Source organism: Ipomoea nil, unplaced genomic scaffold, assembly GCF_001879475.1.
Source record: "Ipomoea nil cultivar Tokyo-kokei standard unplaced genomic scaffold, Asagao_1.1 scaffold3025, whole genome shotgun sequence".
NCBI lineage: Eukaryota > Viridiplantae > Streptophyta > Magnoliopsida > Solanales > Convolvulaceae > Ipomoea > Ipomoea nil.
Window position 1 is genome coordinate 785,494 of NW_017619453.1, and position 13,512 is coordinate 799,005.

Here is a 13,512-nt window from a genome sequence, read left to right on the forward strand (position 1 = left end):
ATGCATATGTATTATTTTTTGTTGTAGCTACTAAATTATTATTTATTTTAATAAGAGTAAAATAGAGTACTAATTATGCGAACTTTGATTGGGATGGGTTCAAACCTAAGACCTTTCTTATTGAAATCAATGAGTAAGTTAACGGTGAACTAACAAAAATTAACAGAAAAGATAATATTTAACGAAAAAGCTAACGGATAATCATATTCATTAGGGATAAATTAGAAAATCTTAAGGAAAATTAAAATTTGATCAATCTGAGCCATTCATTTAATTAAAAAATTTGACCGTCATTTTTTCTACCTATTATAGGCCTAACTCTCTTGGGCTCTTATTAGTATATATACTAGTTTTTACGCGCACTGCACGATTGGGATAATACCCAATGTTTTTTTTTTTAAATAATACTTTAAAGTATATCAATGCAAGATTATATTGAAATTGTTTAGATAATTGAATGTTAAATTTGCGTATTTAAATAGACAATTCAAAGTTTATAAATGCAAGATAATATAGTCAAGATTGATTATAATTGACAATAAAATAATTGTATAGGTATGGTTAAAACCAAATACGGGACATAAGGGAGAGCAAATAAAAAGTAGGGCATAAAATATTAAATATATACTAATATTGAAGAGCTAACTGCTGATTGCCCAACAATGACATTGCGAGATAGTTTCCTACTTCAATTTGTTGTGTGATTTGAATACTCTTTTGTTAATAAATCCCCCAAGTATTTATTATGTATATCTTTAGGTCATTTTACATCTAAACAGCTAATTTTTTCAAATATCTTTTTACCAAACGTTGATATAATTCGTTGGTCAAATTCGCTAACATAATCCGCTAACGCTAACCGCTTACTGCTGATTGTCAAACAAGGACATTGCAAGATAGTTCTCACTTCAATTTGTTGTGTGATTTGAATACTCTCTTTGTCAACAAATCCCTCAAGTAGTTAATATGAATTTCTTTATTTTATATATATATATATATATATATATATATATTTTTTTTTTTAATTTTTTCATGTTATTAATAAAATACTTGATAAATAAATATATAGCATTATTTTGTATTATAACTTTGATATTTAATTAAAAAATAGTGCACAAAAAAGATAATAGACAATGTAGTGAATATAATCAATTGATGAATTTGAATGTAATGAATTTTTACATTGGAGAAATATATTGACAATATAACTAATAAAATTATTTCTCATAATTAATTTATTAATAATGAATAATTTTTTTTAATATATACATTGTAAGGACAATGTAGCGAATATAATCAATTGATGAATTTGAATGTAAAGAATTTTTATATTGGAGAAAAATAAATACAATATAACTAATGAAATTATTTCTCTTATTTAATTTATTGATAATCAATTAATAAACTTTTTTTGAATAATGATATTGTAGACACATAATTCTAAATTAAAGAAATGCATATGTATGATTTTTTGTTGTAGCTACTAAATTATTATTTATAATTTAATAAGAGTAAAATAGAATACTAATTATGCCAACTTTGATTGCGATGGGGTTCGAACCTAAGATTTCTTATTGAAATCAATGAGTAAGTTAACGGTGAACTAAGAGAAATTAACAGAAAAAATAATATAAAACGGAAAAGTTAACGGATAATCGTATTCATTAAGGATAAATTATGAAATCTTAAGGTAAAATTAAAATCTGATCTATCTGAGCCATTCATTTGATTAAAAAAATTTGACCGCCATTTTTTCTACCCATTATATGCCTAACTCTCTTAGGCTCTTATATATATATATATATATATATATATATATATATATATATATATATATATATATATATATATATATATATATATATATAGTAGATAAATTAGAAAATCTTAAGGAAAAATAAAAATTTGATCAATCTGAGTCATTCATTTGATTAAAAAAATTTGACAACCATTTTGACTACCCATTATAGGCATAACTCTCTTGGCCTCTTATTAGTATAGTAGATATATATATATATATATATATATATATATATATATATATATATATATATATATATATATATATATATATATATATATATATATATATATATATATATATATATATATATATATATATATATATATATATATAGGGTTGCATTCACATGCAAACACTCTTAAAATAAAAACGTGTGGACAAATATGGACCATTAGATTTTAGTAAATTAAAGGATTAGATCTAAGCAAAAAAGATTATTATAGAATCCTAATTAATGGTAAAAAGGGAAATGAAGGCAATTCAATAGTAGGTTAATTACGTAATATATTCAATATTCAATATTGATATTAAACCATAATTGAAGAGGTCTAATTGTGGAAGGATTAAAATACATAACATAAACTGCACAACCCCTCACCCCCAGCAATGGCAATCCAAACGAAGACACCAAACACCCTCAACCGACAGCTTTCAAACACATCTATGCCGCGAGAACTTATGGATGTGAATTTGGAGCAGAGGTCACCTTCATTACCAGGTAAAGAAACCCAATTGAGTATGATAGTTAAACGACAAAGTGTGTATGGTAGTGAAACGAAGTGTGCATGATTCATATAATTTAGAATTAACAATGGCATTGCGATAGTGTTGACGTGGTGAACATGTCCTTTACGAATTACATTAATTGGGAACCCTAATTCTGAGGAACAGATTAACAAGGATTATGCAATGGAATAACATGCGAGTATGAATCCGGAACATACATTTATATAGCACGATGCACACAGTAATATGGTATCATGCACACATGGTCGTCCTAAGTATCGATGATTACGCAAACGGCTAACTTAGTGCACTACACCACTGCAGAAATATGGTGATGCACAACCCCATGCACACACGAGAAAACCTTAATGAGATTAGAAATTTATACGTCCATTACTGCTTATTTGGCCAGACGTACATTTTAAACGTCCATGAAGTATCCTAAACTAGTTGAATAATTTATATGTCTATTACAACTTATATGGTCATGTGTGCAATTATTATTTCATATGGTCAACTAGTTTCAGGTGAAGATTACTATGGAAGCAGTATAGAAGAATGTGTAATGAAAATAGGCAAGGACGGATCGAAATACTGGAGACCCAAACATGCACACACCACCCACCAAAAGAATTAACTATTCTTTTTGTTTACATTTATCAAACCAGTTTGATTGAATAGCACATTATTTATTCAATGGCACAATAATGTTCGTTTAGATGTATTAAAACAGTTTTAATAGCACACGATTTATTCAGAAGCACAGTAATAATATGCGAGTTTCAGATTTTATGAATACCGTGCATACTAAAACAATGTACCCTGCACATAATTTAGTAATATGGTGCACACTAGATATGATCACACAGTAATATGCGAGTATTAGATTTTATGAATACCATGGTTGCAGTAGGCGCTAGGCGCTAGTCGGGCGCCCGGGCAGCGCCTAGGCGGAATCTAGGCGGCGCTAGGCGGGCGCCAAAAAAACAGTGGTAGACTTGCAGTTTGACAATTTTAATGAAGTTGTTTTCAACATTTAGTCAAATAACACATCCAAATAAATGAATTAATGATAATTCATAAGTCATAACATCAAAACTATGGTTTTCAAAAAAAAAAAATTATATATATATAAATGAAAAAAATTAGCAAGGTCAAGTCGGCCGGGTTAACTCGGCTAACTCGACAGAAATTGACGAGTAAACTTGGTGTAATCGGCCGAGTTAGGCGCTAGGCGGCCGAATTAGGCGCTAGGCGGGCGCTTAGGCGGCCGGTCACCTAGGCGGGAGCCTAGGGGGGAAATCGCCACGGCTTAGGGGCGCCTAGCGCCTAGGCGGCGATTACTCGGTGCCTAGGTTGGATTTTTGCAACCCTGATGAATACCGTGCACACTAAAACCAAGTAACGTGCAAATGGTTTAGTAATACGGTCCAAACTAGAAGCGATAGCACAGTAATATGTGAGTACCGGATTTTATGAATACCGTGCACACTAAATACAAGTACCATGCACATGGTTTAGTAACACGGTGCACACTAGACTGTTTAACGAACTGAATAGTAAATGGATAACATAAATGCTACAGACTGCAGATAATATGTATACCGCCACCTAGGTACGCGGGTAAAACACAATATGTCCCTCGTGCACAAATACAGATGCACCGGCCGGCACGTGAATTGCAACATTCGAAGCACAAAAGCTATACGCACACACCTACATGCGTCTGTGCACACATGGATTGAAAAAAACTAATACACGACTAAGATATAATAAACACAGCAAGCACACCAAACATTGAACCCACGAACATAGGTTCAAAAGTAATAAATACTAACAACAGTATTTGGACAAAAAAAACAGTTAGTGCCAAAAAAGTACTATGAGCACAGTATAAAGTAGTCATGTGCACATTACAAGGACCACCCAAAAAGACCATAGTAGATCAAACACACGTCTACAGAGATGGAAGAGGACCAGAGATAGACGGGTAGGCACGAGACAAGTTTCGTAGTCTGTGCACATTGAACTCAGACATTGCATGCTAGATCCTTCATGTAACACATTTTTAGATTATGCAACACCGTAGTGTCCCCCTTAACAAGGCCACAATCCAAATCCGAGACCCGCAGTCCTACATAGGACTCCATGTGACGCAACACCTTGGACCTCTGGCCTGGAAAGAAAACAATAACATCCATGCAAACATGTAAGCCAAAACATGCGATCTAATGACCACACACAACAGAACCCCAAAAATAAATGAAACGCAGGCAAAAGTACTACACCAAAGAACCGAGCACACAACATGACCCAAACATGCACACACCACCCACAAAATGGGGCAACATTGAGGACCCAACACTAAATTGATTGGGTAAAAAGGTAACCATACCAAACCCATGCACACACCACCCACAATTGCAACAACATTGAGAACCTAACAATAACAATAAATTGATCGAGTAAAATGTGAGCACACACCCCAACCAATATTACCTCTATATAATTATGAATTATTACATGAAATTAACCTAATCACAATTGTAAGTTCATCACAAATTAAATGCTTAAAATATTATTTTCATGTGCAGTATTATTTCTATATGCGGATAATACAAGTTCTATGTATTTTGGTCCTTGATGCAACATGTACCATATGTCCATATTCCATGATATACTTTGCCTTTTAACATCATGAGTTACTGGCAATTTTTTTTTTTTTAAATAACTTCTTTAAAATGAAAAAATATTAGAGAGATAAAATTTAATCAACCAAGCACAATTAGATAGAGACTAAGTGCGAACACCTCACAAGCAAAACCTAAAATTCGAGATTAAACAAAGAAAAAAAAAAAGCACAGCATGATTAACGACACTCTGAAACAGACTGCACCTTGCATACACAGAATTTCCGGCCACAATCCAAAAAAAAAAAAAAAACAAAAAAACCCAAATATTCGGGATTAAACAAAGAAAAAAAAATGCCCAGTTAAAATGACAAAACAAACACAAAGCCCCCCACAAAGAAGACAAAAATTGCACAAAACACAAGAACCCACCCAAAAAAAGAATGAGGAAAATAGACTGTTTAAGTACCTCGGCCGATAGCTCCAACCGGTGGTCCCCACCTCTTCGATGTACCGCGGTCCCCATCGACTACCGTTGCTATGTGGAAGTGAAGAATGAAGGAGGGATTGGTGAAGACGACGCGAATGGCGAACGCCTTCTACGCACGGAGAGAGAGACGAACGAGGGGAGGATAGAAAGTCCGGTCGTGCGCGTGAAACTGCTCCTGAAGGAATAATTTGACTAGGTTACAATCTTCAGCAAAATACCACAAATACCCCCCTAAACATAAAAACTAAATAAACTTACTGTATAAACACAATGACCGGACGCTTCAATCAAGACCATCCAACGGTCCCTATTAATCCTCACGTTTGTATTTTAAGGTGTGTTTTTACATGAATATAATCCTATATAGGTATATATATATATATATATATATATATATATATATATATATATATATATATATATATATATATATATATATATATATATATATATATATATATATATATATATATATATATATAGATTTTGATCCGGTGCACACCCCCTAGTCAGCCGAGCCCGTGAGCACACTCCATGATCGTTGATTTTAATTTTTTGACGATTCTGATTGATTACCACTTGGATCCCAGTTATATGGATTTTAGATGAAGCAGGGGTCTTTTTGTCCTTAAGCACTGATGGGGTGAGAACCCCGGCCCAAGAAAAGAGGCCCAGAAAGGAAAGACCAAAGGAGAAAGAATGGGCTGACGCAAGGCAGGCTCGGAGAATGCATGTGCCGAGTCCAGGACTCGGTCCAGGCCCAAAGAGGAAGGCCCAGTTCAGAGCCAGGAAGGACGGCCCAGTCCGAATGCCAACTAGAGACGAGGAGTCGGTCCAGCCCCCAGCCTAAGGAGAGACTCGGTTCAGAGAGCCGTTGAGAGAGCCTTCAGAGCAGTCAAGGCAAGGAGCCATTGAGGCATTAAAAGCAGGACTCGGTCCGCCGGTTACTGGCCAGAGAGAGCCGTTGGCAGAGTCTGTAACGTCGCCCAACGGCTCGGCGCATTGAATGTAATTTTTAAGTCGGCTATCATGAGCCTTTAAGCCAGTAGAGGAGGAGCCACTATAAAAAGGCTCCTCCACCCCTTGTAAGAGACAGATTCGAGAACCCGGAAAGGGAATAGAGAGCATTATTGAGCATCATATTTTCACTAACATCGAGACTTTTTGTGAAAGGTGTATCCTCCAGCTTAAGGTTGTGTTGGACCTCCTTGGGCCCGAAAACCCAAAAACCATCACTGGCGCCGTCTGTGGGGATCGAAACAAAGAGTCGCGTGCCTTCTGAGCGAAGCGAGTCGGAGAAATCATCAAGGAGAGTCTTGGTCGCAAGAAATTGAAAGACTTTACCATGACAGGAAGCCAAGACCAATTGAGCCAACGCAATGGGCTAGGTGCCGACCTAAGAGATCAGTTGAATCGAAGAAGCACCCGAAGCCGGGAAGACGACGCAACACCGCCACCGACACCTCAGATAAATCCACAGCCGACTGCGGTACCGCTCACCCCAGATCAGCTACACGCAATTGGACGCGCTTTCGCCGAGGCAAGTCGGGGAATACGGGAGCAATCCGCCACTCGGATACCGCAACAAGACCCCCCACCGCCACGAAGGCCGGACAATCGACAATCAACCCGCCGGGCGGTGAGTCAACCTGTCCAGTCCGTTCATTCTCGGCTAGGCCCTGGTGTCGAGCGACGGTCAACGAGAGAACGGCTGGGGCGAAGAGAACCCCTCCGCGCTCCGGTAGAAACTCACGGTCGGCAGAGCGCACGTGAGCGTAACCGTGCGGGGAAAGGCCGGACAGTGGCTCGCCGCGTGGAGCAGCCCACCCGAGACCATGACCAACCCGCCGAGTCGGAGGTCGGCGAGAGCGCGGAATCGACAGGAAACCACACCCAAGAGAGGGTCGAAATGGCAAATCTCGCCCAAGAGGTAAGAAATTTGAAAGAACAGGTAGAAGGGAGAACCAAGGCCCCCGGCCGAGCGCTACTGACCTCGTTACCCTTCTCCGCCGAGATCATGGCCTTCAAAATACCGGGCGACTTCAAGTTCCCGGAACAAGCCACGTTCGACGGATCAGGCGACCCGCGGGAACATCTACTGAGTTACCAGGCCAAAATGCAGGTCTTGGGGGTATGGGACCCGGTCATGTGCCGTGCCTTCCTACCCACGTTAAAAGGGGCCGCGCAAAGGTGGCTTGTAAGACAACCCCCGGGGTCGATTCACAGCTTCGAAGAGCTGGCGGACCGCTTCATGAGCCACTACGCCGCTAACATCAAGCCACAGAAGGACCTGACTCACTTGGGCGACATCCATCAGGATGAGGGCGAGTCCTTAAAAGCCTATCTAGCCCGCTGGCAAAAGGAGATCCAGTCGATAGAAGAAGTGGAGGACCAAACAGCACTCACCTTCTTCATTGAATCTTTGCGGTCCGGACAGCTATACCGGGACCTGAGGGACAACCGCCCGGCGACATATGCGGAAGCTATCCAGATGGCCAACAAGATAGCAAACACGGAACAGGCTATGAAACACAAACGACAACGCGAGGTCGGTGGGTCTGCTAGTGGAAAGAGGACGCGGGCCGAGACAAGAGAAAGACGTTCAGACGTAGCTCGGCGACCCGAGGCCAGGCGACCGTACGACCGCCCCGTCGTCCACACTTATCGACCGGCTCCAGAGCGGCCGGTCCATGAGGTACAAGCGGTCGCCCCGCCTCTACCTCCGCCGATTGACGATCGTGCAGCGAACGAGGATGCTGGTAAGACTTCTAAATATTGTCGCTATCATAAATCTTACACTCACAGCACGGAAGAATGCTTCTACCTAAAGAAGATCATGGAGGGGATCATCCAGCAAGGGACTCCGCCTCCTAACCAATGGAAGCGAAGGTCGACCAATCGAGGAGACGAGGGGCCTTCCGCCGACGCAGAAAATAGCCGAGGCAAGCAGCCAGCTTCCGAGGAGGACGAAGCCCAATGGCGCCAGAAGCCAGTCATTAACATGATAGTCGGCGGACCAGAGGGCGGAGATTCCGCAAATACCCGAAAAGCCTGGGCTTGGCAACTATATGTCGAAACGGTCTACGGCCGAGAGGAGAGCTCCAAAAAGATATGCCGGGAGCCCATCGTGTTCACCGATAAAGACCTGCCAGCCGGGGAAACCCCGCATCGAGACGCGTTGGTCATCGCCATGGACATCAACGGTGTAGTTGTCCGCCGGATCCTGGTCGACACCGGGAGTAGTGTCAACGTACTGTACTTAGAGACCTTTACCAAGATGGGGCTGACCCGAGAACAGCTCAGACCGGTGAACACCCCTCTCGCCGGCTTCACCGGGGACTCGGTGGAGGCGGAAGGATCCATCACTCTTCCTGTGGAGATCGGCAGCTACCCGGACGTACAGAAGTTGAGCATGAAATTCATCGTGGTCGATCTAGCCTACTCGCACAACGCCATACTCGGCCGCCCGGGTCTAGAAGACCTCGGAGCTTTGATCTCAATCGAACATCTATGCCTAAAGTTTCGCACGCCGAACGGAATAGGAACGGTGCGTTGTGACCGCAAGGTCGCCCGCGACTGCTATCTACAAGCATGTAGAGGAATGGGCAAGCGTGGGATGCAGGTCCATGAGATCACCGAGAGGCCCCCTAAGAAAACAGTGATACCTCGCCCAGAGCCGGCCGTCGAGCTAGAGGAAATCGAGATTGACCCAGCACAGCCGAGCAGGCGAGTAAGAATTGGAGTCGGCCTTCCGGAGAAGTTAAAAGGGGAAATCATGAAAGTGCTCCAGGAGCACCGACTGGTTTTCGCTTGGGGCCCCGAAGATATGCCCGGCGTGGATCGATCGGTCATATCACATCGACTCGCCGTAGACCCAGAGCATCGGCCGGTCGTGCAGAAGAAACGATACTTGGCCAACGACCGGAGGGAGTTCGTGAAAAAAGAAGTCAGCACGTTGTTAGCAGCCGGACACGTCCATGAGGTTAAGTACCCGGAATGGTTGGCCAACGTGGTCCTTGTACCCAAGCCCCCGGCATGGCGGATGTGTGTAGACTACACTGATCTTAATAAAGCCTGCCCAAAAGACCCGTTTCCTCTGCCCCGAATTGACCAGCTAGTCGACGAAACGACCGGGTCTGCGCTTCTCAGTTTTATGGATGCCTTCCGAGGATACCACCAAATATTCATGCACCCGGCGGACGAAGAGAAGACCGCTTTCCTGACTCCGGACGGAGTTTACTGCTATCGAGTCATGCCATTCGGACTCAAAAACGCCGGAGCTACATACACTCGATTGGTTGCCCGACTGTTCCACCACCTGCTAGGAAAGTCGATGGCCGCGTACGTCGACGACATGCTCGTCAAGAGTCGAGAGGAGGACAAGCACGCGGAAGATCTAGCCGACTGCTTTAAGGTAATGATAAAGTACAACCTCAGGCTGAACCCCAAGAAGTGTGCGTTCGCCGTCCAGGGTGGTAAGTTCTTGGGTTACATGGTCACCAAGCGAGGCATCGAGCCTAATCCGGAGAAAGTACAGGCCATCCTTGACATGCAACCTCCTACTACCGTCAAGGACTTGCAACGCTTGACAGGACGCTTGGCGGCTCTTAGCCGCTTCCTTAGCAAATCAGCGGATAAAACCGTGCCCTTCTTCGAAGCCATGAAGAAGAAGGAGGGATTCGCCTGGACTACCGAATGCCAGCAGTCGTTCGAGGAATTAAAACAATATCTGTCGACTCCCCCAGTACTATCTACCCCCCAGGAGGGCGAGCCCTTACTCTTGTACCTCGCCGCCTCGGCCAAGGCGGTAAGCTCGGTGTTGGTTCGAGAGGAGGACCGAGTCCAGCACCCGGTTTACTACGTAAGCCGCTCGTTGAAGGCTGCTGAGACGCGGTACACCACCCTGAAAAAGATCGTGTATGCCTTGGTAGTCACCGTGCGTAAGCTAGCACCCTACTTCCAAGCTCATACCGTCCGGGTCTTGACGGATCAGCCACTCGGGAGTGTGCTGCGGAACCCCTTGTCCTCCGGCCGATTGGTAAAGTGGGCCGTCGAGTTGACTCAGTACGGGATCGAGTACCAACCCAGGCCCTCCATCAAAGGCCAGGCTTTGGCCGACTTCCTGGTCGAATGTACCGCGAGTGAGGAAGAGAAGGACCACGCCTCGGAGAGCAATCCGGGCGAGTGGTGGGAGATGCACGCGGATGGAGCATCGAGTCGACAGCACTACGGAGGCGGTGTCATGCTTATCTCTCCGGAGGGATTCCAGCTGTATTATGCCCTGAGATACCTGTTCTCTACATCAAATAACGAGGCCGAATACGAAGCAGTATTGAACGGCCTCCGTCTCGCCAAAGATCTAGGAGTCGAACGGCTGCGAATCAAAACCTACTCCCGACTGGTAGTCGGACAGATCTCGGGTACGTGCGAAGCTAAGAACGCGAGAATGGCGTTATACAAAGAATGTGCCACCAAGATGTTGAAAGGACTTGAAGCCTATGAAATAGAGTACATATCCCGGGCGGACAATGTAGAGGCCGACATCTTGTCCAAAATCGCCCTGGAAGGGGTGCCGGATCACTTAATAAGGATTTGCCAGAAGGAAGAACTGAGTCGGCCGAGTATCGACGGGGCGCCGCTAGAGGTCCAGCAAGTAAGCATCGAAGGGTGGGATCGAGATAAAAACCCTGAGATGTTCTGGATCGACGACATACAACGATTTAAGGAAACGGGCGAGTTGCCAACTGACCCGGCAGTCGCCGCAAGGGTTCGACGAAAAGCCCCCTCATTCCGGATCATCGACGGGCATCTATATAAACAGTCGTTTGGGGGGCCCTTGTTGAAATGCCTACTTAGGCCTGAGGCCGAGAAAGTGATGGATGAAGCTCATAGAGGCATTTGTGTTGCGCACCAGGGTGCTCACACGCTCGCCCGAAAGTTGGTCGTTCAAAGGTATTACTGGCCGACCATGATGCGGGACTGTATTGAACGGATGTCCAAATGCGGTGTTTGCCAGGCATTCGCCAGGAAAGACACTCGGCCGGCCACCTTCTATACACCGGTCACCACTGCTATTCCTTTCGCCAAGTGGGGAATAGACTTATTGGGACCCCTACCCGTCGCCCCGGGAGGATTAAAGTTTTGCGTCGTGGCCATCAACTACTTTACCAAGTGGGTTGAGGCAGAACCTCTGGCTACCATCACCGAGTACCAGTGTCGACGCTTTCTGTGGAAAAGGGTGATCTGTCGCTTCGGGTTGCCCGAACACATCGTCAGCGATAACGGGCGACAGTTTGACTGCCAGGCATTCGCCGATTTCTGTCGCCGACACGGTATCAAGCATACCAAGGTGTCGGTAGCCTACCCCCAAGCAAATGGGCAGGTCGAAAATGTGAATCGAACATTGGTCGACGGAATCCGGAAGAAACTCGAGGACGTCCGAGGAAACTGGGCAGACGAGCTTGATCGAGTCCTATGGGCTTATCGCACTACCCAGCGGCGAGCGACGGGAGAGAGTCCGTTCTCGCTCGCGTACGGCTTTGAGGCCAAGGTTCCAGTCGAAGTGGTCGAACCCACCCATCGGGTTCGCACTTACTCGGACGCAGCGAATGAAGAAAACCTGCAGATTGAGAAAAATTTTCTAGAAGAAAGAAGGGAAGCCGCGAGTGCCCGAATGGTTGAGTACCAGCAGGCGGTGAAAAGATACCGCGATCGTAGAACTCGCCCGAGAACCTTCCAGGTTGGCGACCTAGTGCTGCGGGATCGACAAGCCAGCCAGCCTACCGAAGGAGGCAAGCTCGCGGTCAAGTGGGAAGGGCCATACCGCATCGCGGCTGTTGTCCAGGCCGGAACTTATAAATTAGAGACTATGGAAGGCAAGCTCATAGATCGCATATGGAATGCTACTCACTTGAAAAGGTTCTATCAGTAGCCAATGATAGGTCATGTATGAGCCCGAGGATTCCAAGAAATCTGAATAAAGTGCATGGGTTACAGCCAATCGTCCCAGGGACTCGGCAAGTATATATAGAAACGCCGGGGCACTGACCCTGAACCGTTTCTGAGAACAGAAAAAGCCTAAAGGGTCGCCTCGACTGAGGGACTCGGTGAGAGAAAGTTAGGAAACAAGGGCCCAGACCCTTAGTCGTTTCCGTGAAAAAAGCCAAAAGGAGTCGCCTCGAGAGAGAGACTCGGCAAGTATATATAGAAACGCCGGGGCACTGACCCTGAACAGTTTCTGAGAACAGAAAAAGCCTAAAGGGTCGCCTCGACTGAGGGGCTCGGCGAGAGAAAGTTAGGAAACAAGGGCCCAGACCCTTAGTCGTTTCCGTGAAAAAGCCAAAAGGAGTCGCCTCGAGAGAGAGACTCGGCAAGTATATATAGAAACGCCGGGGCACTGACCCTGAACCGTTTCTGAGAACAGAAAAAGCCTAAAGGGTCGCCTCGACTGAGGGACTCGGCGAGAGAAAGTTAGGAATTAAGGGCCCAGACCCTTAGTCGTTTCCGTGAAAAAAGCCAAAAGGAGTCGCCTCGAGAGAGAGACTCGGCAAGTATATATAGAAACGCCAGGGCACTGACCCTGAACCGTTTCTGAGAACAGAAAAAGCCTAAAGGGTCGCCTCGACTGAGGGACTCGGCGAGAGAAAGTTAGGAAACAAGGGCCCAGACCCTTAGTCGTTTCCGTGAAAAAGCCAAAAGGAGTCGCCTCGAGAGAGAGACTCGGCAAGTATATATAGAAACGCCGGGGCACTGACCCTGAACCGTTTCTGAGAACAGAAAAAGCCTAAAGGGTCACCTCGACTGAGGGACTCGGCGAGAGAAAGTTAGGAAACAAGGGCCCAGACCCTTAGTCGTTTCCGTGA

The 13,512-nt window shown here is 44.5% G+C and overlaps 1 protein-coding gene across 1 annotated transcript; it reads left to right on the forward strand.

The window, feature by feature from the left end:
- Positions 1-7,559: 7,559 nt before the first annotated feature.
- On the forward strand, positions 7,560-12,581 carry LOC109163409. The gene is made up of 2 exons (XM_019312151.1): positions 7,560-12,119; positions 12,276-12,581. The coding sequence occupies exons 1-2, from the start codon at positions 7,560-7,562 to the stop codon at positions 12,579-12,581; spliced, it is 4,866 nt and encodes a 1,621-aa protein (XP_019167696.1).
- Positions 12,582-13,512: the final 931 nt, after the last annotated feature.